Here is a 24,475-nt window from a genome sequence, read left to right as displayed (position 1 = left end):
TCGGGTTTCGCGAAACACGGCTCGACTCTAAAAAGGTCAAGGTCGCTCAACCCTACTTGAGACCTTTATGGTTACTGATCTCGGCTAGCTGTGAGCGCCACCCTGTGGTCGGCGCTCATAGCACACCTGCAATTCAGCTACATAGCAGCGATCTGATGATCGAGTTGTGCCAGCTTCTAGCCTCCCATGGAGGCTATTGAAGCATGGCAAAAGTAAAGAAAAAAAAAAAAGTTAAAAAATAAATAAAATATAAAAGTTTAAATCACCCTCCTTTCGCCCTATCCAAAATAAATCAATAAAAAAAAATCAAACCTACACATATTTGGTATCGCCGCGTTCAGAATCGCCCGAAATATCAATAAAAAACTATTAACCTGATCGCTAAACGGAGTAACGAGAAAAAAAATTGAAACGCCAGAATTACGTTTTTTTGGTCGCTGTGACATTGCATTAAAATGCAATAATGGGCGATCAAAAGAACGTATCTGCACCAAAAAGGTATCAATTAAAATGCCAGCTAGGTATGCAAAAATTAAGCCCACAACCGACCCCAGATCATGAAAAATAGAGACGCTACGGGTATCGGAAAATGGCACAATTTTTTTTAAATTTTTTTTTTTAGCAAAGTTTGGAATTTTTTTCACCACTTGGATAAAAGAGGTCCTAGACATGTTTGGTGTCTATGAACTCGTAATGAGCTGGACAATCATAGTGGTAGGTCAGTTTTATCATTTAATGAAGCTAGCAAAAAAGCCAAACAAAAAACAAGTGTGGGATTGCACTTTTTTTGCAATTTCACCACACTTGGAATTTTTTTCCCGTTTTCTAGTACACAACATGCTAAAACCAATGATATCGTTCAAAAGTACAACTTGTTTCTCAAAAAATAAGCCCTCACATGGCCATATTGACGGAAAAATAAAAAAGTTATGGCTCTGGGAAGGAGGGGAGCGAAAAACGAACACGGAAAAATGGAAAATCCCAAGGTCATGAAAAGGTTAACATGCAAATCACCCTTGGGGGTAAAGGGGTTAATGAGTTGTAATTTTGTTTTTTTTTGTGCTTTCTCTATGTATGTTTTTTTTTTTTTACTTAAACATTCAAGATTGAGGATATCGGTGTTGGCACAAAGAAAAAGCTCGGCGAACCAGATGTGTAGAGCAGACTGTCAGTCATTACATATCACACTGGTAACTCCCCCTTTCATTTAAAATAAGTGCTGGAGGCAGATTTTCAGGAAGATCAATGTCCTCGCATAGATCTTAACAGCGCTTTTATATATTAAGAAAATGTGGATTTCTCTGGAATAAAACATTGGGTCACACCTATCAAGGTATCATTTTTCATTCAACTTCCTTTGACCTACATGCCCATATAGACGGCTTAGGCCTCTTTCACACTAACATCGGTAAGGGTCCGTCGCAATGCGTCGGGCTGACGGACGTTGTGAATTTTTTTGCACGACGTGGGCAGCGGATGCAGTTTTTCGATGCATCCGCTGCCAATTCTGCAGTCCGGGGAGGAGGGGGCAGAGTTTGGGCCGCGCATGCGCGGTCGAAAATGGCGAACGCGACAAACAAAAAAACGTTACATTGAACTTTTTTTGTGACGACGGTCTGCCAAAACTCGACGGACGCGATGTGTGGCAATCCGTCGCGATCCGTTGCTAATACAAGTTTATGGGCAAAAAACGCATCCTGGGAGCACATTTGCAGAATCCATTTTTTGCCCTAAACGATGGATTGCAAAAAACGCTAGTGTGAAAGTAGCCTTAGAAGGGTTGATCCTACTGACAGTTTCTTTTTTCTTAAGAGGAATTTATCCCACAACTATTACCTGAAAGTAGATGGCCTATAAAAGTCAAATTCCAACCCTCTCTCAAGCCTTGAAACATGCTGAAGACTGTTGGCCGATTAAGACACCCACTTAGAAATATCAAAGACTGACCATCACTTCCAAACAGAAAAGCAGATGTGAACCGGTGAAAGCAAAGGGAGCAACGCACACGAGCTAATTAAATTTTGTACTTTAGTTAAATTTATGCTCCAAGTATCTTCATTTAAATTTTTTTCTAGTGCAGCAATGTAATTCCAATTTCATATATTTCATGTTTGCATAGTATAGCATTACAGAGTGCAGTTACATATAGTAACAAAGTTATTAAGGTTGAAGGAAGTTCGTTGACCACCAGAACAAAATAACAAGAAAGAAGGGAGAGAGGATCCATATAGCTAATTTTGATTAAAAAAAAATCTGATTTTTATATCACATGGATTAAAAAAAAAAGTTCAGACAATTACAAGATATTGCAAATTCTTATGCGTTTCTGGCCAAAGCCCTTAGCATGTTAAATGCACTGGCTTAAAGTGAACCTTTCAGCTGATTCATGCTGTCCAATCTGTGGGTAACGTGTCAGGCACTGGTTATATTATCTCAGTCAGGTATGTTTAACTCTGAAACACTGCGGTGTGTCAGCAAAAAACAAAGTCTAAAAGCACCCGGGATTCTTCCTGTCTGCTGCCCTGTGCACATAGGCAGTGACCTGTCAATCCCGGGCCGTGATTGAGGAAATAATGACTGGGACCCACCTGTCCGGATAGTCTATAGTGCGGTTTCGGTCTCCAGCATTTCAGGGTCAAAAATACCTGGCTGAGATAATTCAGCCAATGCCTGATACATGCTGCCCTCAGATTGGGCAGCATATATCAGCTGTCAGATTCCCTCCAACAAACCACTGCCTTCCATGTTTGTTTCCCTTTTTCTATCAGCCTCTATAGCTTCATCTGATTTCCTTGCCTTGCGCACAATGTCACCCAGTGAGTCAGGAATCAAGCTAAAGAGACTACATAGTAACATAGTAACATAGTTATTAAGGTTGAAGTTAGACTTTAAGTCCATCTAGTTCAACCCATAGCCTAACCTAACATTTCCTAACATGTTGATCCAGTGGAAGGCAAAAAAAAGCTCATGTGGCAAATAGTAAGCTCCACATTGGGGAAAAAAATTCCTTCCTGATTCCACATACGGCAATCAGACTAGTTCCCTGGAAATCATCCTGTAATATAAAATTGTCCTCCTCTGTATTGAATACCCTGCAGAGTTTAGTGTCATCTGCAAATATTGAAATTCTGCTCTGAATGCCCCCTACAAGGTCATTAATAAATATGTTAAAAAGAAAAGGGCCCAATACTGACCCCTGTGGTACCCCACTGCTAACCGCGACCCAGTCCGAGTGTGCTCCATTAATAACCACCCTTTGTTTCCTATCCCTGAGCCAGCTCTTAACCCACTTACACATATTTTCCCCTATCCCCATTATTCTCATTTTATGTATCAACCTTTTGTGTGGCACTGTATCAAAAGCTTTTGAAAAGTCCATATACACTATGTCCGCTGCGTTCCCTTGGTCCAGTCCGGAACTTACCTCTTCATAGAAATTGATCAGATTAGTCTGACATGAACGGTCCCTAGTAAACCCGTGCTGATACTGGGTCATGAGGTTATTCCTCTTCAGATACTCCAGTATAGCATCCCTTAGAATACCCTCCAGGATTTTACCCACAGTAGAGGTTAAGCTTACTGGCCTATAATTTCCGAGTTCAGTTTTTGTCCCCTTTTTGACTATTGGCACCACATTTACTATACGCCAGTCCTGTGGTACAGACCCTGTTATTATGGACTCTTTAAAGATTAAAAATAATGGTCTATAAATGACTGTCCTTAATTCCTGCAGTAATCGGGGGTGTTTCCCATCCGGGCCTGGAGATTTGTCAATTTTAGTGATTTTTAGATGCCGCCGTACTTCCTGCTGGGATAAGCAGGTGACACTTAATGTGGAATTTTTGTTATCACTGATCATATTGTCTGCCATGGAATTTTCTTGTGTAAATACTGATGAAAAAAAGTAATTTAGCATATTGCCTTTTTCCTCATCCTCATCCACCATTTCACCCAGACTATTTTTAAGGGGACCAACACTATCATTTTTTAGTTTCTTACTATTTATAATGAGGTGACTACTTTTCGTTTGCACCTTTTCACACCTGTTTTTCTGTTTGGAAGTGACAGTCAGTCTTTGATATATATATATATTTTTTTTATACGTAGGCTTTCTAGACTGAGCACTCCACCCATAAGTGTATGGCGGTTTTAATCACAGCCCCATCCTACCTACCCATATAAATGCAGGCTGTCAGCCCAGGACAGGTATTATATTAGGTTAGGTTCCGAGCAAAGAAGGTTGCCTTATCGTTGGATGTTGGGCACACATGAATTGGCCAATTTATGCTCAAGAAGCTCCTTTTAACTTTTTTCCAATTTCATATATTCCATGTTTGCATACTATAGCTTACAGAGTGCAGCCTTAATTTGTTAGACGCACATTTACAGGCGAGTGCTTCAGATTCCTCCGTGTTGAGCAGGTTTTGATTGTAAAGTAAGATAAATATCACTTGGGGATTCTATCTTCTGGAGAGTTTCATTTCAATCTGAGGATAAGGCATAAGTAAAGTCAGATGAGAATAGGAATATAGTATTGGAGCACAAGATGCAAAATGCACTAAAATTTGTTGCAATGGTGCACACAAAAAGCAGTTTATTTGGTAAATTGTTTTTCAGTTAGACTTGGCATGGAATTTCTCCTTTCGCCTCATTGGGGGACACAGACCGTGGGTGTTTATGCTGCTGCCACCAGGAGGCTGACACTAAGTAATACAAAGAAAGTTAGCTCCTCCTCTGCAGTATACACCACCCACTGGCTCTCAGAGAACCAGTTCACGCTTAGTGTCTGTAGGAGGCACATAGGGGCCTGCTATTCAGACCATACTTTTTAATTTTATTTTTATTTTTTTGTCACCTCCATGTACCCCCTTCTAAGCCAAACTACAGCCGGACATACCCCTATGAAATCCTAGGGGAGTGAACCCTTAGATTACACAGAGGCCCCCAATGGCATCCGTGCTGCTCCCACTGCACCACCACTGGTTGAACAGTGGTGCTGCAAGGAGCCCTCTCTACCTCACCTGCAAAAGGTTGATGGTGGATTGAGGGTTCCCGCACCGTCCACATTGGAGCCCTGAGCTGCTCCTGCAAGCAGAGTGCCAGTTCTGCCTTCCTTCCACCAGCTCCCGCGGTGAGTTCGGGATCCAAGGGGGAGGGGGCTCCTGCAGCATGTTGCGGCCCTCGTGTCGGGGGGTTCCCACAGCGTCCCTTCCACTTTCTGGCGGTGATGTTCGGGGTCCGGTGGCCCCCACAGCGTGTCGTGGCCCTTGGTCCCTTTCCTGCCGGGCATTGGTAATTTATCTCCATGCCTGGGCTGTTTTTTTTTTTTAGAGGCGATGAGTCCCTTAAAGGGCACCGATCTCCTCACACCTTAAACAGACGAGCACATGGAGTGTCACCTCCATGTATCCTCTTCTGCAGCCATACCTAATGCCGGACAGCTAGCTGCGTCCACCCTGAGGCCTGAACTCAGTGTATATACAGAGGCACTCCTTTTGGTGTCCGAGCAGCCCCCACTGCATCACCAATGCTTATCAAATGGTAAAAGGAAGCGGACGGTCCCTCTCCACTTCCCTGTTAAGGGGATGGTGGATCGAGGGTTCATCACTTTAGCCCTACACTGTTCAAAGACAGCAGCAACAGGAAGAGATAATACAGCTGTGCATTCTACTGCCTGGCAGTTTTCTCCTCTACCCTTTAAGGATTCCTAAAGTAATGGGCTCCTGATCGGAGACCTTAACTACTTCGATTCAGCAGAGGCAGTACAGCTGGCCAATCAAATCTCTCGAGCAGAAGACTGTCATCCAGTCACCTTTGGACGTGGCTAGTTGTGCGGCGCTGTCAGCAGCAAATGCCATTACATTCAGAAGGGCATTGTGACTCAGAGATTTGAAAGTGGACTCTGCGTCCAAAATGCCGCGGACATCACCCTCTTACCAGAGTGGTCGGTTACATTCCCCACGCAGGAACTAGTTTCACAAGTGTCCTATAGACCCAACCAGCAGGTTGTCCTAGACAGGCTGGGTCTCTGGGATCTAGGATACAAGTAAAAGGACGGGAAAAGTTTGACCGATCCTGAACTTCAAACTTCTAACAAGTTTGTCAAGGCCTGCCATTTTCAGATTGAGTCCATCCGTTCAGTCATTACCTCAATAGGAAAAGGTGGAGTTACTGGCATCCATTGTCATTCGGGCTGTTTACTTCCACTTTCTGATTTTTATTTTTGTTTTTTCCCTTGCTAAAAAAAATAAAAAAAATTCCTGTGCTTCGACATTCAGGAACAGTATTTCAGTTCACGGCTTTGTCTAGGTTTTGCTTCCGCTCCCTGAGTATTTTCAAGGGTCATGATGGCTGTCATGTCCATCTCACACTCTTGGGGAATGGTAATCCTGCCCTATCTAGATGACTTTCTAGTTAAGGGACCATCCTTCCAGTACTGCGCTGAGTCCGTCTGTATAATTTCCGATACCCTTTCTTGCCTGGGCTGGCGGATGAACTTAAACAAGTATTCCCCATTTCCAGCTCAACAGATATCCTTTTTTGAGGATGATCTTGGACCTCGTCCCCTCATTCCATCCAATTTGCTATGAAGATTCGATGGAAAATGGTGGCATCAATGGAAGTAGTCCCCTTCGCTCAGCTTGTCTCTGCGGGTCAGACAAGTTTCAGATGGTGAACTCTGAGGTCCAGGGGAGATTCTTTCTTCCAGTTTAATGGCTAGTAGTGACTACCGATTCCAGTCTTTTGGGCTGTGGAGTGTCACCACACTGTTCTAAGCTTCTGGTCAACTCGGGAATTCCCCAAGTTTTTTGGACATCCGAGAGATACGGTTAGCCTTACAGCAGTCTGTAACTGTCTCCTGGCGATCACCCCACTTGAAGTCTATCGGAAAACGCCACGGCCGTGGTGTACATCAATCATCAAGGGGTACCCGCAGCCGGGCGGCCATAGCTTAGGCCGCTCACAGAGGGCCGAGGTCTATCACTCGGTGATCTTGGCGGTGCAAGAAAACTGGGCGGCAGGCTTCCTCAGCTGCCTGGGTCTCGCCTCAGGTAAGTGGGAACTCGCTGCAGAAGTCCTTCAACAGATCTGCCTTCGCTGGCGATTTCCGGAGGTAGATCATATGGCGTCCAGACTGAATGCCAAAGTTCTCGAGATCATAGTTTGATCATGAGACCCAAAAGCCATTGCAGCGCATGCTCTAGTTCTGCGTGGTGCTGGTTCCGTTTCCCTCTTCCGCTGCTTCCAAGAGCCTTTGGGTACGGAAAGGATCCCAGTGATTCTGGGCGATCCAGCTGACCACGTCAGGCATTGTTTGCGGAGCTAGTACAATTCGTCGCCATCATTTTCTGGCGATTGTCGGATCGTCCAGATCCACTCTCCAGGGACTGATTTGTCACCAGATCCCAGGGGACCTGTATTTCTCAACTTGGCCGTTGAATCCTGGTTTCTGACCCAGGTGTGACTCTCATAAATAATTGTCAGAGACTTGTGCTTGTAAGTCCGCCTCAGTATGCTTTTTGCTTGGGGCAGGGATCCCGGACGCCTTCCCCTTTTTTCTTTTTTTTTTCTTCAAAGCAATCTGGATTCAAGCCGGACGCTCTGCTGGCTGAAAGTCCAGATTTTGGCTTTATCGGTCTTATTGCAACAAAATGGCAACTGGCAACTAAGGATTTCACGCAGGGAGTTTCACATGTGGTCCTTCCCTATCACATACCGCTAGATGTTTGGGACCTTAACTGTTCCTGGGAGTCTTACAGAAGACTCCTTTTGATCCCTTTTATGATGACGTTTACTGGCATGGAAGGTCGCCTATTTTGCGGCGGTCACATCATTCAGGCCAGTTTTCAGAGCTGGCCACTCTGTCCTTTCAGATGTGTTTTTTTTTATTTTTTATCTCTGTTTAGGCAAGGTTGTCTTCAGGCCGTACCTGTCCTTTGTTGCCAAGGTGGTTTCGCCTTCCACTGTTACGAGGACATTGTTCTTTCCTCGTCTTGTTCAGCTCCAATTCACAAGGTGGAGATGCTCTGGATGAGGTGAGAGCTTTGAGAAGGTACGTATCGAGGATGGCATCCTTCCGAAGGTCAGATGCTTTATTCGGGCCTTCTGATGGTCACAGGAAGGGTTTATCCGCTTTGTCAGCCAGGTGGATTCATTCCACCATCCAGGAGTCCTGTGTCAGCCTATCCCACCCACACTCCACTCGGTTGATTGGGGTATCTTGGGCCATTAGGCTCCAGACGTCGGCAGAGCACACATGCAGGGCTGTGGTTTTGCCCAGTCCACACGCATTCTTGAAGCAATATAATTTTCACACTCAGACTTCTGCAGATGTCGAGGCAGGCACTCCGCAGGCCGCAGTAGCGCAATTTTAGGTAGCTCTTACGCAGGGCCTGATCTGTTATGTTGTCCCCACCCAGGGACTGCTTTGGGACATCCCACGGTCTGTGTCCCTCATTGAGGCGAAGGAGAAATATTGATTTTTGTGTACTCACCATAAAATCCTTTTCTCCAAGCCATTCATTGGGGGACACAGCACCCACCCTGTTAATAGCTTTGTGCTTGTTCTGTAATTTTGACATGTTATACTCTAAAATGTTGTTATTGATCTCCTACTGCTTTTGCACTGAACTGGTTCTCTGAGAGCCAGCAGAAAGGTCTATACTGCAGAGGAGGAGCTAACTTTCTTTGTATTACTTAGTGTCAGCCTCCTAGTGGCAGCAGCATGCACCCACGGTCTGTGTCCCCCAGTGAATGGCTCTGAGAAAATGATTTTACAGTGAGTACACAGAAATCCCTATTTTCATTCAAAATAAATAAACCTCCTTTAATACAATTCAATACTTTTTTTTTAAATAAGCATGTAGCTTTTGCCTAACACAAAGTACATTTTTAATATTCTTTTCAAGTGTATGTATTATTAGTGATATTTTATAAGCAGTTAATTCTGGTTAAAACAAAGTTTGACTTCTTGAGTAGTAATATCACACTGCCTCATCCTCGGTACCATAAATCAAGAAATAGGACAACCGTAACATTGATCTCCTACATCAGGATGTAATTTTGTTTGTAACTTTCTTACCCTGATCCAAGTAAAAGAAGTTGGAATATTTCTGACCTGCTCATGCTCAGCCTTTGAATTTGTGTAGAATAGGTCATCAAAGTCTCAGCTCTGGTCCTGAGAATTGAATAGTGCCAGCATCTGGAAATCTTCTTTTCAGGAAGTGTACATATTGATTTCTTCACCTATTTGTGAAGTAGCTTCTAGATGATGAGAAATCTGCATAACTTGCAGATGGGATGTGCAGCTTACCATGTATAAAGTTGTTAAAAAGTTTACTTTTACTGAGATTATTCATACAAGCCAGGATTGTGACCCTTTTATTAGATTTCATGTATTACTCACGGTGTGTGATAATTGAACACAGTATCTATAATATAACGCTGGGAGCGTCACTCTGTCCGAAGCCTTTATAGACTGTGCAAGCGCCGGCGCAGTCTGGGCCTCACAGAGTGACGCTCCCAGGAGATCGCGGTATGCGTAAGCACTGAACGCACACCGCGATCTCCAACAGAGAGGTAGGGACCGCCAGGAGGGTAAGTATGAGCTATATTCACCTGTCCCCCGTTCCACCGCTGCGCGCCGCCATCTTCCCGGTCCTCGGTCTGTGACCTTCAGTTCAGAGGGCGCGATGACGCGCTTAATGCACGCCGGCGTCACCCTCTGACTGACCAGTCACAGCCAGAGGACCTGGAAGATGGCGGCGCGCAGCGGTGGAACGGGGGACAGGTGAATATAGTAAGTGCTGGGGGACCTGAGCTGGCGGCGATACCGGCACCTGACCCCCACAGCGCCGGTGTCCCCACCTGCTCAGGCCCCCAGCACTCGGCGCCCAGCGACGATAGGTGAGTATGGTATTTTTTTTTTTTATATATTGCAGCAGCATACGGGGCATATACAATGGAGCATCTTATGGGGCCATAAACCATGATGGAGCATCTTATGGGGCCATAAACCATAATGGAGCAGTGTACGGGGGCATATAGTATGGAGCATCTTATGGGGGCCATAAACCTTTATGGAACAGCGTACGGGGCATACACTATGGAGCATCTTATGGGGGCCATAAACCATAATGGAGCAGTGTACGGGGCATATACTATGGAGCATTTTATGGGGGCCATAAACCTTTATGGAGCAGCGTATGGGTCATATGGATGGGAGCAGCAAATTAAAGAACGGTGGCGCAGGATGGGAGCAGCACATGACAGAACGGGGGCGCAGGATGGGAGCAGCAGATGACAGAATAGGGCAGCACATGACAGAACGGGGGCGCAGGATGGGAGCAGCACATGTCAGAATGGTGGCGCAGGATGGGAGCAGCACATGACAGGATGGGGACGCAAGATGGGTGAAGCACATGTCAGAATGGAGGCGCAGGATGGGAGCAGCGCATGTCACAATGGGGGCGCAGGATGGGAGCAGCGCATGTCAGAATGGGGGCGCAGGATGGGAGCAGCACATGACAGGATGGGGACGCAGGATGGGAGCAGCACATGACAGGATGGGGGCGCAGGATGGAGCAGCACATACCAGGATGGAGACCATATACCAATATAAGTGCTCGCCACCTGGGCGTAGAACGGGTTCAATAGCTAGTTTAATTATAAAGCGTAAAGCAAGTGTGGGGAACCACTAGCCCTGGGCTGATTCCCGATTACTTGGGCCAGACACTGTGAGTATGTTCGCACTGCATTCACTACTGAACACTGTGGCTCCTGCCATGAAGAATTATGTCCTGACTCTGGCTTTTTTCAAAATCAGGACGTACTTTGTTGGTGAAGTCAGCACAATATGCTCTCCAGTTCACCGATGACATCAGCGGCAGCCCCAGCTCAGCCTTTTATGTATATTCCCCATCCCCTCCTGCGATGTATATGCTCCAGCTGTGATGTGTGTGCCCCAGGCGCCTTCTTGTGATGTGTGTGCCCCAACCCCAGTGTATCCTATGTGATGTGTATATACTCCAGCCCTAGCGTCTCCAGTGATGTATATAGAGCAGTCTGTGTTTACTATATCATGTATGCATAAGGTCCCCCACTTTGAGTTCTATAAATGTAACGTGAGCAATGATGAATTTGCCATTATGAGGAAACATGCAGTGTAATCTACATCTGTGTTCAGAACTTACTGCTGCAAATTATTTCACAATTCATTTACTATAGACTGACGCAAATCTGGAAAAGCAGTTTAGAGTAGGGGCGAGTTAATTAAATGTTTGACCAAATAAAGCTGGATTATTTTCAAGTTGATAATTTTGTACAGCCCTCGAATGATGGTTTACATACTCAAATGGCTCCTTGTTAGAAGAAAGGTTCCCCACCCCTAGCGTAAAGGATTAGAAAAATATTATGCTAACTTTTGCGCAATTTTTTTGTGGGGTGGGATTCAAATCTTATACAATTCATTTTATTAACCTTTTTACCAAATCATCGTATTTGTAATTCTCTCCCGAGTTCTAAAATACACCTTGAGCTTTTAGCTGCTAATTGGTATTAATAATTTTTTCCTTTTAGTTCCTTCACCTGGTCAACTCCAGCAAAGAGTCCACAGTGTGGGGAATTTCCCAGTGTCTGTGAGGCCTCCTCTGAAGGCTACAGCGTATGTCAGCCCAACTGTACAAGGCAATGGTGGCATTCCGCAGTCAACGAGTCTGCAATCTATATCCAGTTCTGGGATCCCTATGCCCAACAAGACTGCAAGTTCATTACCTATATCCAGAAGTGGTCTACCAAGGCCGGCTTTGTCCAGTGTCGGTGCAAGTAGTATACCACGCAGTAAGATTGCTACTCCACCTCGCAGGTAATTTGGGTTTTACTGAAATTTAACCATGCTACCAGTTTTCACTGTACATGGATAGAAGCTGAGTCATAAATGAAAAAATCCTAGTAGTTGGTCTATAAGGAAACTTATAACAAGGATTTTCTAGGGTTATGCACTGAAAAAATAAACACCTCCATGTATAGAATGTGACTATTCCCTATCAATTTAACTTTGGGCATTGGCTGTAAAACTATGTTGACACCATATTTTTGCATCCTGTTGAAAGGAAGTAGGTTTTTTTTGTAGATACATGATTACAAAAGAATGTAACAGAGTGTTTGCCCTTTTAAAGAACAAGATGTAGACCTAGCTATATTTTTGCACAATGAAAGTCAATGACTGTAGAATCTTGCATGTTGCCTGGCTTTCTAATCTAAAGAAACAGTACCTGACAGCAGGAAGAAAAAAGATTTGATCTATGAAAATAAAAAAATGTTATTTGAACATGGCCTTATTGTGAATGTGTCCCAAACTCCTTTCGATAAATGTAAAATGTCTAGGTGATCATTTTTCAAAATCTCATTGTCCCTTAGAGGAATTCATGCTACAGAAAGGAATGAGCATAGTAGGTAGAGCACATACTGTGCCATTTAAAGGTCTTTAAATAATTTAATTATAAAAAGGATTGAAGTAACAAATTTAGAAATGCGATTACATATTTTGTCATCCCACAGTTGTAGGTATGTCACAAACTTTAATATACTGTCTCTTGAATTTTACCTACATCACTGCCTGATTCAAACTTGATTTTGCCTACATAGCATCATAATTCCATCGGCGTTTTTGCATTGGATGATTAAAGTTTGGGACAAATTAACTACAATATTTATGGGAGCAATCATAGGAGCACCTTCTTTCTTACCTGATTTATCCTATATATTAATATTCTAGGAAATAAAAATATTGTTGATGTAATATGTTAAGGATGCTACGTTGAAAGTGTTTTTTAGGCCAGAGACTGAAATATACCATAATTGCTGTACCGTACATCAGTATCATTAAATGCCTGTCTGAGAGAATTGCAAACATACAGTTGATGAAAATTATCTGTTCACCTATTCTTCTCTTATACTTTAGATTAAAAAATGTAATCTATATTAATCTCATATTTTAATCTATCTATCTCCTGTATGTCTTGTATAGATTTAAAAACGTGCCAGAAGATACCCTAAAAATTTTTTTGTTCCCACCCTTTTCCTCTTAACATATGATGTGGTGACCTCAGCGATCTCTGGAGGAATCTAGCTGTACAGCTCAGAGCAGCCACCAGCACAGGGATCTTAGAAAACACTTTAAAAAAAGCAAAAAAAAAAAACAACAAACCAAAAAAACAGCAGTCGAACTTTTGTCTCAAGGCCTGTGCAGATGCATTGCATTAAAATTGTATCATTTAGTGTAATTTAATGTAGTGGAAAATAAATATATTGCAGGTTTATTTTTTTTTATTTATTTATTTTTTAAAACAAAAACTAACAAAAAAACCCTTTTTATACTGGGTTGCACTTAGAGGACCTATTGGCTTTCTTGAATTATGTTTCATTAGATATCTGTATTCCTGGTAGATTAATGCGATAAAGGTCATATACAGACTTTGGAATATTGATTATACGTGAATATATACAATGCCTTAAAAAAACTGTTTAAGGGATTATATATTCACGTATCTGGGCATGCGCTCAGATTCACTGAATCTGAGCATGCGCCGACCCCAGCGGCCGTTTTCCCGGAGGCCACCGCATCGCACCAATGGAGCTGTCTGGGCCTCAGGTCTTTGAGGAAATGCCAGCAGAACCCTTACGCTGCACAAAGATATGCCGCAGCCGCCCCCCAGCACAGAGCCCCCACGCTGCACAAAGAGGAGCCGCCGCCCCCCAGCACAGAGAGCATTGCTGCCACAATGAGGTATTAGGGGGATACTCCACTTGCTCCTTCCCTGTGAGACGCACCCTCTCTTCGTCATCGGGACCACTCCCCCCCCCCCCCCACCCACCATATGCACATTGGTCCGCACCCGTCCTATAAAGCGACACCCGGCGTATAAGACGATCCCCGACATTTAAGCTTTTCAGGGGTTAAAAGGTCGTCTTATACACTAGAAAATACGGTATGTCTTATATTCTAGGTTCTTCAAAGTAGCCACCTTTTGCTTTGATGACTGCTTTGCACACTCTTGGTATTCTCTTGATGAGCTTCAAGAGGTAGTCACCAGGAATGGTTTTCAATTCACAGGTGTGCCCTGTCAGGTTTAATAAGTGGGATTTCTTGCCTTATAAATGGGGTTGGGACCATCAGTTGTGTTGTGCAGAAGTCTGGTGGATACACAGCTGATAGTACTACTGAATAGACTGTTAGAATTTGTATTATGACAAGAAAAAAACAGCTAAGTAAAGAAAAAGGAGTGGCCATCATTATTATAAGAAATGAAGGTCAGTCAGTCCGTAAAATTGGGCAAACTTTGAAAGTGTCCCCAAGTGCAGTGGGAAACACCATCAAGCGCTACAAAGAAACTGGCTCACATGAGGACCGCCGCAGGAAAGAAAGACCAAAAGTCACCTCTGCTTCTGAGGATAGGTTTATTCGCGTCACCAGCCTCAGAAATCTCAGGTTAACAGCAGCTCAGATTAGAGACCAGGTCAATGCCACACAGAGTTCTAGCAGCAGACACATCTCTACAACAACTGATAAGAGGAGACTTTGTGCAGCAGGCCTTCTGTTGTGAATTCTGTGGCTGAATTCACTCCTGTGGTCACAAGTGGTACTGCAGCTTCTGAGCTTCCTCCCTCAGGTGTTCTGGTGAGCTCGTTAACTGCTTCATTACTTAACTCCGCCTGATGCTGCTATCCTTGCTCCTTGTCAATGTTTCAGTGTTGGATCTGAGCTTCTCCTGATTGTTCCTGTGACCTGCTGCTCTGTATAGCTAAGTGCTTTTTGCTTTTTTGTTGCTTTTTTTCTGTCCAGCTTGTCTTTTGTTTTGCTGGAAGCTCTGAGACGCAAAGGGTGTACCGCCGTGCCGTTAGTTCGGCACGGTGGTTTTTTTTTGCCCCCTTTGCGTGGTTTTGCTTTAGGGTTTTCTGTAGACTGCAAAGTTCGCTTTACTGTCCTCGCTCTGTCCTAGAATATCGGGCCCCACTTTGCTGAATCTATTTCATCCCTACGTTTTGTCTTTTCATCTTACTCACAGTCATTATATGTGGGGGGCTGCCTTTTCCTTTGGGGAATTTCTCTGGGGCAAGTCAGGCCTATTTTTCTATCTTCAGGCTAGCTAGTTTCTTAGGCTGTGCCGAGTTGCCTAGGTAGTTGTTAGGCGCAATCCACAGCCGCTTTTAGTTGTGTTTAGGATAGGATCAGGTGTGCAGTCTACAGAGTTTCCACGTCTCAGAGCTCGTTCTTGTATTTTTGGGTATTTGTCAGATCACTGTGTGCGCTCTGATCGCTAAGCACACTGTGTTTCTGGATTGCCTTCATAACACCTGTCATTAGCAAACATAACAGTACAAGGAGCCAAACTAATGATTCTCAATAGAGGGAAAGAAAAAGTTCTGACATCATTTTTTTTTTTTTTCTGCTCTGTGTTCACTTTTTTTTTTCCCCCTAGACATTTGGGTGATTCTGGACACAGGTGTGGACATGGATATTCAGGGTCTGTGCTCTTCAATGGATAATCTCGTTATAAATGTACAAAAAATTCAAGATACTATTGATCAGAAATCTATGTTAGAACCAAGAATTCCTATTCCTGATTTGTTTTTTGGAGATAGAACTAAGTTTCTAAGTTTCAAAAATAATTGTAAGCTATTTCTGGCCTTGAAACCTCATTCTTCTGGTAATCCTATTCAACAGGTTTTGATTATTATTTCTTTTTTGCGCGGCGACCCTCAAGACTGGGCATTTTCTCTTGCGCCAGGAGACCCTGCATTGAGTAGTGTCGATGCGTTTTTCCTGGCGCTCGGATTGCTGTACGATGAGCCTAATTCAGTGGATCAGGCTGAGAAAAATTTGCTGGCTTTGTGCCAGGGTCAGGATGATATAGAAGTATATTGTCAGAAATTTAGGAAATGGTCAGTACTCACTCAGTGGAATGAATCTGCGCTGGCAGCTTTGTTCAGAAAGGGTCTCTCTGAGGCTCTTAAGGATGTCATGGTGGGATTTCCTATGCCTGCTGGTTTGAATGAGTCTTTGTCTTTGGCCATTCAGATCGGTCGACGCTTGCGCGAGCGTAAATCTGTGCACCATTTGGCGGTACTGCCTGAGGTTAAACCTGAGCCTATGCAGTGCGATAGGACTATGACTAGAGTTGAACGGCAGGAATACAGACGTCTGAATGGTCTGTGTTTCTACTGTGGTGATTCCACTCATGCTATTTCTGATTGTCCTAAGCGCACTAAGCGGTCCGCTAGGTCTGCCGTCATTGGTACTGTACAGTCCAAATTCCTTCTGTCCATTACCTTGATATGCTCTTTGTCGTCGTTTTCTGTCATGGCGTTTGTGGATTCGGGCGCTGCCCTGAATCTGATGGATTTGGATTATGCTAAACGTTGTGGGTTTTTCTTGGAGCCTTTGCGGTGTCCTATTCCATTGAGAGGAATTGATGCTACACCTTTGGCCAAGAATAAACCTCAATACTGGGCCCAGCTGACCATGTGCATGGCTCCTGCACATCAGGAAGTTATTCGCTTTCTGGTGTTGCATAATCTGCATGATGTGGTCGTGTTGGGGTTGCCATGGCTACAAAAATCGAGTATTGGATTGGAATTCCATGTCGGTATCCAGCTGGGGTTGTCAGGGGGTACATGGTGATGTTCCATTTTTGTCGATTTCGTCATCCACCCCTTCTGAGGTCCCAGAGTTCTTGTCTGATTATCAGGATGTATTTGAAGAGCCCAAGTCCGATGCTCTACCTCCGCATAGGGATTGTGATTGTGCTATCAATTTGATTCCTGGTAGTAAATTCCCTAAAGGTCGATTATTTAATTTATCCGTGCCCGAACACGCCGCTATGCGCAGTTATGTGAAGGAATCCCTGGAGAAGGGACATATTCGCCCGTCGTCATCACCACTGGGAGCAGGGTTCTTCTTTGTAGCCAAGAAGGATGGTTCGCTGAGACCGTGTATTGATTACCGCCTTCTTAATAAGATCACTGTTAAATTTCAGTATCCCTTGCCATTGTTATCTGACTTGTTTGCTCGGATTAAGGGGGCTAGTTGGTTCACTAAGATAGATCTTCGTGGTGCGTATAATCTGGTGAGAATCAGGCAAGGAGATGAATGGAAAACTGCATTCAATACGCCCGAGGGTCATTTTGAGTATCTAGTGATGCCGTTCGGACTTGCCAATGCTCCATCTGTGTTTCAGTCTTTTATGCATGACATCTTCCGTGAGTATCTGGATAAATTCCTGATTGTTTACTTGGATGACATTTTGATCTTCTCAGATGATTGGGAGTCTCATGTGAAGCAGGTCAGAATGGTTTTTCAGGTCCTGCGTGCTAACTCTTTGTTTGTGAAGGGATCAAAGTGTCTCTTCGGTGTGCAGAAAGTTTCATTTTTGGGGTTCATCTTTACCCCTTCTACTATCGAGATGGATCCAGTTAAGGTCCAAGCCATCCAGGATTGGATTCAGCCGACATCTCTGAAAAGTCTGCAAAAGTTCCTGGGCTTTGCTAATTTTTATCGTCGCTTCATCTGTAATTTTTCTAGCATTGCCAAACCATTGACCGATTTGACCAAGAAGGGTGCTGATTTGGTTAATTGGTCTTCTGCTGCTGTGGAAGCTTTTCAGGAGTTGAAGCGTCGTTTTTGTTCTGCCCCTGTGTTGTGTCAGCCAGATGTTTCTCTTCCGTTCCAGGTCGAGGTTGATGCTTCTGAGATTGGAGCAGGGGCGGTTTTGTCACAGAGAGGTTCTGATTGCTCAGTGATGAAACCATGTGCTTTCTTTTCCAGGAAGTTTTCGCCCGCTGAGCGTAATTATGATGTGGGCAATCGAGAGTTGCTGGCCATGAAGTGGGCATTCGAGGAGTGGCGTCATTGGCTTGAAGGAGCTAAGCATCGCGTGGTGGTATTGACTGATCATAAGAACTTGACTTATCTCGAGTCTGCCAAGCGCTTGAATCCTAGACAGGCCCGTTGGTCGTTATTTTTTGCCCGCTTCGACTTTGTGATTTCGTACCTTCCGGGCTCTAAAAATGTGAAGACGGATGCTCTGTCTAGGAGTTTTGTGCCCGACTCTCCGGGTTTATCTGAGCCAGCGGGTATCCTCAAGGAAGGAGTCATTGTGTCTGCCATCTCCCCTGATTTGCGGCGGGTGCTGCAAAAATTTCAGGCGAATAAACCTGATCGTTGTCCAGCAGAGAAACTGTTCGTCCCTGATAGGTGGACTAATAAACTTATCTCTGAACTTCATTGTTCGGTGTTGGCTGGTCATCCTGGAATCTTTGGTACCAGAGAGTTAGTGGCTAGATCCTTCTGGTGGCCATCTCTGTCACGGGATGTACGTACTTTTGTGCAGTCCTGTGGGATTTGTGCTAGGGCTAAGCCCTGCTGTTCTCGTGCCAGTGGGTTGCTTTTGCCCTTGCCGGTCCCAAAGAGGCCTTGGACACATATTTCGATGGATTTCATTTCTGACCTTCCCGTTTCTCAAAAGATATCAGTCATTTGGGTGGTCTGTGATCGCTTTTCTAAAATGGTCCATCTGGTGCCCTTGGCTAAATTGCCTTCCTCCTCTGATTTGGTACCTTTGTTCTTTCAGCATGTGGTTCGGTTGCATGGCATTCCTGAGAATATTGTTTCTGACAGAGGTTCCCAGTTTGTTTCAAGGTTCTGGCGAGCCTTTTGTGGTAGGATGGGCATTGACCTATCCTTTTCCTCGGCTTTCCATCCTCAGACTAATGGCCAGACCGAACGAACCAATCAGACCTTGGAAACATATCTGAGATGTTTTGTTTCTGCAGACCAGGATGATTGGGTGTCCTTTTTGCCGTTGGCTGAGTTCGCCCTTAATAATCGGGCCAGCTCGGCTACCTTGGTTTCTCCATTTTTTTTGCAATTCTGGGTTCCATCCTCGTTTCTCTTCAGGACAGGTTGAGTCTTCAGACTGTCCTGGTGTGGATTCTGTGGTGGATAGGTTGCAGCAGATCTGGACTCAGGTAGTGGACAATTTGATCTTGTCCCAGGAGAAAGCTCAACTTTTCGCTAATCGCAGACGCCGTGTGGGTCCCCGACTTCGTGTTGGGGATCTGGTTTGGTTATCTTCTCGTCATATTCCTATGAAGGTTTCCTCTCCTAAATTTAAACCTCGTTTTATTGGTCCGTATAGGATTTCTGAGGATCTCAATCCTGTGTCTTTTCGTTTGACCCTCCCAGACTCCTTTTCCATACATAATGTATTCCATAGGTCGTTGTTGCGGAGATACGTGGCACCTATGGTTCCATCTGTTGAGCCTCCTGCCCCGGTTTTGGTGGAGGGGGAATTGGAGTATATTGTGGAGAAGATTTTGGATTCTCGTGTTTCTAGACGGAAACTCCAGTATCTGGTTAAATGGAAGGGTTATGCTCAGGAAGATAATTCCTGGGTTTTTGCCTCTGATGTTCATGCTTCCAATCTTGTTCGTGCCTTTCATGCGGCTCATCCTGGTCGGCCTGGGGGCTCTGGTGAGGGTTCGGTGACCCCTCCTCAAGGGGGGGGTACTGTTGTGAATTCTGTGGCTGAATTCACTCCTGTGGTCACAAGTGGTACTGCAGCTTCTGAGCTTCCTCCCTCAGGTGTTCTGGTGAGCTCGTTAACTGCTTCATTACTTAACTCCGCCTGATGCTGCTATCCTTGCTCCTTGTCAATGTTTCAGTGTTGGATCTGAGCTTCTCCTGATTGTTCCTGTGACCTGCTGCTCTGTATAGCTAAGTGCTTTTTGCTTTTTTGTTGCTTTTTTTCTGTCCAGCTTGTCTTTTGTTTTGCTGGAAGCTCTGAGACGCAAAGGGTGTACCGCCGTGCCGTTAGTTCGGCACGGTGGTTTTTTTTTGCCCCCTTTGCGTGGTTTTGCTTTAGGGTTTTTTGTAGACTGCAAAGTTCGCTTTACTGTCCTCACTCTGTCCTAGAATATCGGGCCCCACTTTGCTGAATCTATTTCATCCCTACGTTTTGTCTTTTCATCTTACTCACAGTCATTATATGTGGGGGGCTGCCTTTTCCTTTGGGGAATTTCTCTGGGGCAAGTCAGGCCTATTTTTCTATCTTCAGGCTAGCTAGTTTCTTAGGCTGTGCCGAGTTGTCTAGGTAGTTGTTGGGCGCAATCCACAGCCGCTTTTAGTTGTGTTTAGGATAGGATCAGGTGTGCAGTCTACAGAGTTTCCACGTCTCAGAGCTCGTTCTTGTATTTTTGGGTATTTGTCAGATCACTGTGTGCGCTCTGATCGCTAAGCACACTGTGTTTCTGGATTGCCTTCATAACACCTGTCATTAGCAAACATAACAGCCTTCATGATAAAATAGCTGCTCGGAAACCACTGCTAAGGACAGGCATCAAGCAGAAGAGACTTGTTTGGGCTAAAGAAAACAAGGAAATGACATTAGACCAGTGGAAATCTGTGCTTTGGTCTGATGAGTCCAAATTTGAGATCTTTGGTTCCAACCACCGTGTCTTTGTGCGATGCAGAAAAGGTGAACGGATGGACTCTACATGCCTGGTTCCCACCGTGAAGCATGGAGGAGGAGGTGTGATGGTGTGGGGGAGTGCTTTGCTGGTGACACTGTTGGGGATTTATTCAAAATTGAGGGCATACTGAACCAGAATGGCTACCACAGCATCTTGCAGCGCCATGCTATTCCATCCAGTTTGCATTTAGTTGGACCATCATTTATTTTTCAACAGGACAATGACCCCAAACACACCTCCAGGCTGTGTAAGGGCTATTTGACCAAGAAGGAGAGTGATGGGGTGCTACGCCAGATGACCTGGCCTCCACAGTCACAAGACCTGAACTCAATCGAGATGGTTTGGGGTGAGCTGGGCCGCAGAGTTAAGGCAAAAGGGCCAACAAGTGCTAAGCATCTCTGGGAACTCCTTCAAGATTGTTGGAAGACCATTCCCGGTGACTACCTTTTGAAGCTCATCAAGAGAATGCCAAGAGTGTGCAAATCAGTCATCAAAGCAAAAGGTGGCTACTTGAAGAACCTAGAATATAAGACATAATTTCAGTTGTTTCACACTTTTTTGTTAGTAAATAATTCCACATGTGTTAATTCATAGTTTTGATGCCTACAGTGTGAATGTACAATTTTCATAGTCCTGAAAATACAGAAAAATCTTTAAATGAGGTGTCCAAACTTTTGGTCTGTACTGTAGATAGTTACAATATGGTGCAAAGTCATATAACCATATAGGAGACTTATAGAGAGGTCTCCCCGTTGTCACAATTCATCAGGAGGCCCAGTTGATAGTGGCAATGCCAAAGATGTAAGGTGCTATGATAAAAAATTAGAAAATGGAAGAATGTCCGTTATAATATACTATTAGCAATTGTTTATATAAAGCAAGTAAAATAGAGTGATTCATTCAGGCCCTTAGGGGAGAGGGATTGCATTCTGAAAATCCGCTCCGCTTCATGTCTTAACATTATCTTATAAAGATTTCCTCCTCTAGTCTTTGGCATGATTAATTCTATCATGGAGAAGGAGAGCTCCCCCAGGCGTCCGCCATGTACACTGCTTAAAAAAATAAAGGGAACACTTAAACAACAGAATATAACTCTAAGTAAATCAAAGTTCTGTGAAATCAAACTGTCCACTTAGGAAGCAACACTGTTTGACAATCAATTTTCACATGCTGTTGTGCAAATGGAATAGACAACAGATGGAAAGACACACTCAATAAAGGAGTGGTTTTGCAGGTGGGCACTACAGACCACATCTCAGTACCATTGCTTTCTGGCTGATGTTTTGGTCACTTTTGAATGTTGGTTGTGCTTTCACACTCATGGTAGCATAAGACGGACTCTACAACCCACACAAGTGGAAAAGGTAGTGCAGCTTATCCAGGATGCGAGCTGTTGCAAGAAGGTTTCCTGTGTCTATCAGCGTAGTGTCCAGAGGCTGGAGGTGCTACCAGGAGACGTGGAGGGGGCCGTAGGAGGGCAGAAACCCAGCAGCAGGAATGCTACCTCAGCCTTTGTGCAAGGAGGAACAGGAGGACTGCCAGAGCCCTGCAAAATGACGTCCAGCTGGCCACAAATGTGCATCTGTCTGCACAAATGGTTAGAAACCGACTCCATGAGGATGATCTGAGTGCCCGACGTCAACAGATGGGGGTTGTGCTCACAACCCAACACCGTGCAGGACGCTTGGCATTTGCCACAGAACACCAGGATTGGCAAATTTACCACTGGCTCCCTGTGCTCTTCACAGATGAAAGCAGTTTCACACTGAGCACATGTGACAGAGTTTGAAGACGCTGTGGAGAGCGATCTGCTGCCTGCAACATCTTTCAGCACGACCGGTCTGGCAGTGGCTCAGTAATGGTGTGCGGTGGCATTTCTTTGGAGGGCCACACAGCCCTCCATGTTCTCGCTAGAGGTAGCCTGACTGCCACTAGGTACCGAGATGAGATCCTCAGACCCCTTTTGAGACCATATGCTGGTGCGGTTGGCCTGTGTTCCTCCTAATGCAGGACAATGCCAGACCCCATGTGGCTGGAGTGTGTCAGCAGTTCCTGCAAGACGAAGGCATTGAAACTATGGACTGGCCTGCCCATTTCCCAGACCTGAATCCGATTGAACACATCTGGGACATCATGTCTCGCCCCATCCACCAACGTACCATTGCACCACAGACTGTTTAGGAGTTGGCAGAGGCTTTAGTCCAGGTCTGGGAGGAGATCCCTCAGGAGACCATCCGCCGCCTCATTAGGCGCATGGCCAGGCGTTATATGGATGTCAAACAGGCACGTGGAGGCCACACACACTACTGAGCATCATTTCCTTGTCTTGAGGCATTTCCACTGAAGTTGGATCAGCCTGTAACTTCATTTTCCACTTTGATTTTGAGCATAATTCCAAATCCAGACCTTCATGGGATATTAGTTATTTACATTGATAATTTTTAGGTTTTATTGTTCTCGACACATTCCACTATGTAATGAATAAAGATTTACAACTGGAATATTTCATTCAGTGATATCTAGGATGTGGTATTTGTGTTCCCTTTATTTTTTGGAGCAGGGTATATTATTCATATGGTGAGGAACTGGTGTATCCCGCTTGTTCCTGACATCATCCAGATGCTCACCCACCCTCACCCTTAACTCTCTTGTGGTCTTACCATTGTAGTCCATGGGGCATTTGCATGTTGCATTGTATACAAGCCCCATGGAATCTACAGTTGCCAAAATTTCTAATATAGTAAGTCCTCCCATTTGATGCATTACAGAAGGTTTTGCATTGAGACCCCATTCTGCACCTTGAATAACTATCACACCTAAAGAAGCCACAGGGTTTTCTATCAAGCCAGGTGCATTGTATTAAAATATTTTCATTGAGTGTAATTCAGTGTAGTAGAGAATATATTGCAGGTTGTATAAAAAAAATATATAGATTTTTACACTGGGTTACACTGACAGAAGACCTATTGGCTTTCTTGACTTCTGATTAATTGAATATCTGTATTCCCGGTAGAATAGCCATTCTTGGGCATCCTTTTATAAAACTGTGCTGTGTCATTCTTCTCTTTTTCTTAGAAATTTTTTATTAAAATGTTGTGGGTTATAGTTAACTTGGTGGCAAATTATATAATTGGTGGAGGAAGGTTAAACTTGATGGACCTTGGGCCTTTCACCTTATAGTAGAAGATAGAAGTTTACATACAATATAAAAAGACACATATGCATGTTTTTCTCAATATCTGACATGAAATCAGATTAAACCTTTCCCGTTTTAGGTCAATTAGGATTACCATAATTATTACCGTATATACAGTACAGACCAAAAGTTTGGACACACCTTCTCATTTAAATACTTTTTTGTATTTTCATGACTATGAAAATTGTACATTCACACTGAAGGCATTAAAACTATGAATTAACACATGTGGAATTATATACTTAACAAAAAATTGTGAAACAACTGCAATTATGTCTTATATTCTAGGTTCTTCAAAGTAGCAACCTTTGTTTTGATGACTGCTTTCCACACTCTTGGCATTCTCTTGATGAGCTTCAAGAGGTAGTCACCGGGAAAGATTTTCACTTCACAGGTTAGCTCTGTCTGGTTTAATAAGTGGGATTTCTTGCCTTATAAATGGTGTTGGGACCGTCAGTTGTTTTGTGCAGAAGTCTGGTGGATACACAGCTGATAGTCCTACTGAATGGACTGTTAGCTGTTTTTTTCTTGCCATAATGCAAATTCTAAGTAAAGAAAAACTAGTAGCTATCATTACTTTAAGAAATGAAGGTCAGTCAGTCTGAAAAATTGGGAAAACTTTGAAAGCGACCCAAGGGCAGTTGCAAAAACCATCAAGCGCTACAAAGAAACTGGCTCACATAAGGACCGCCCCAGGAAAGGAAGACCAAGAGGCACCTCTGCTTCTGAGGATAAGTTTATCCGAGTCAC

General features: G+C 44.2%; 1 protein-coding gene across 2 annotated transcripts in view; it reads left to right on the top strand.

Annotated features, from left to right (window-relative positions):
- Positions 1-24,475, top strand: part of SLAIN1 (SLAIN motif family member 1) — a 118,986-nt gene that overhangs the window by 71,418 nt on the left and 23,093 nt on the right. For both annotated transcript variants that reach the window (XM_069758071.1, XM_069758072.1), the window contains one exon: positions 11,578-11,863. In XM_069758071.1, the coding sequence (XP_069614172.1) occupies positions 11,578-11,863 (286 nt within the window). The remainder of the gene's footprint in view (positions 1-11,577; positions 11,864-24,475) is intronic.

This window comes from Ranitomeya imitator, chromosome 3, assembly GCF_032444005.1.
Source record: "Ranitomeya imitator isolate aRanImi1 chromosome 3, aRanImi1.pri, whole genome shotgun sequence".
Lineage (NCBI taxonomy): Eukaryota > Metazoa > Chordata > Amphibia > Anura > Dendrobatidae > Ranitomeya > Ranitomeya imitator.
The sequence above is the reverse complement of the archived record's forward strand: the minus strand, read 5'-3'. Positions and strand labels throughout refer to the sequence as shown.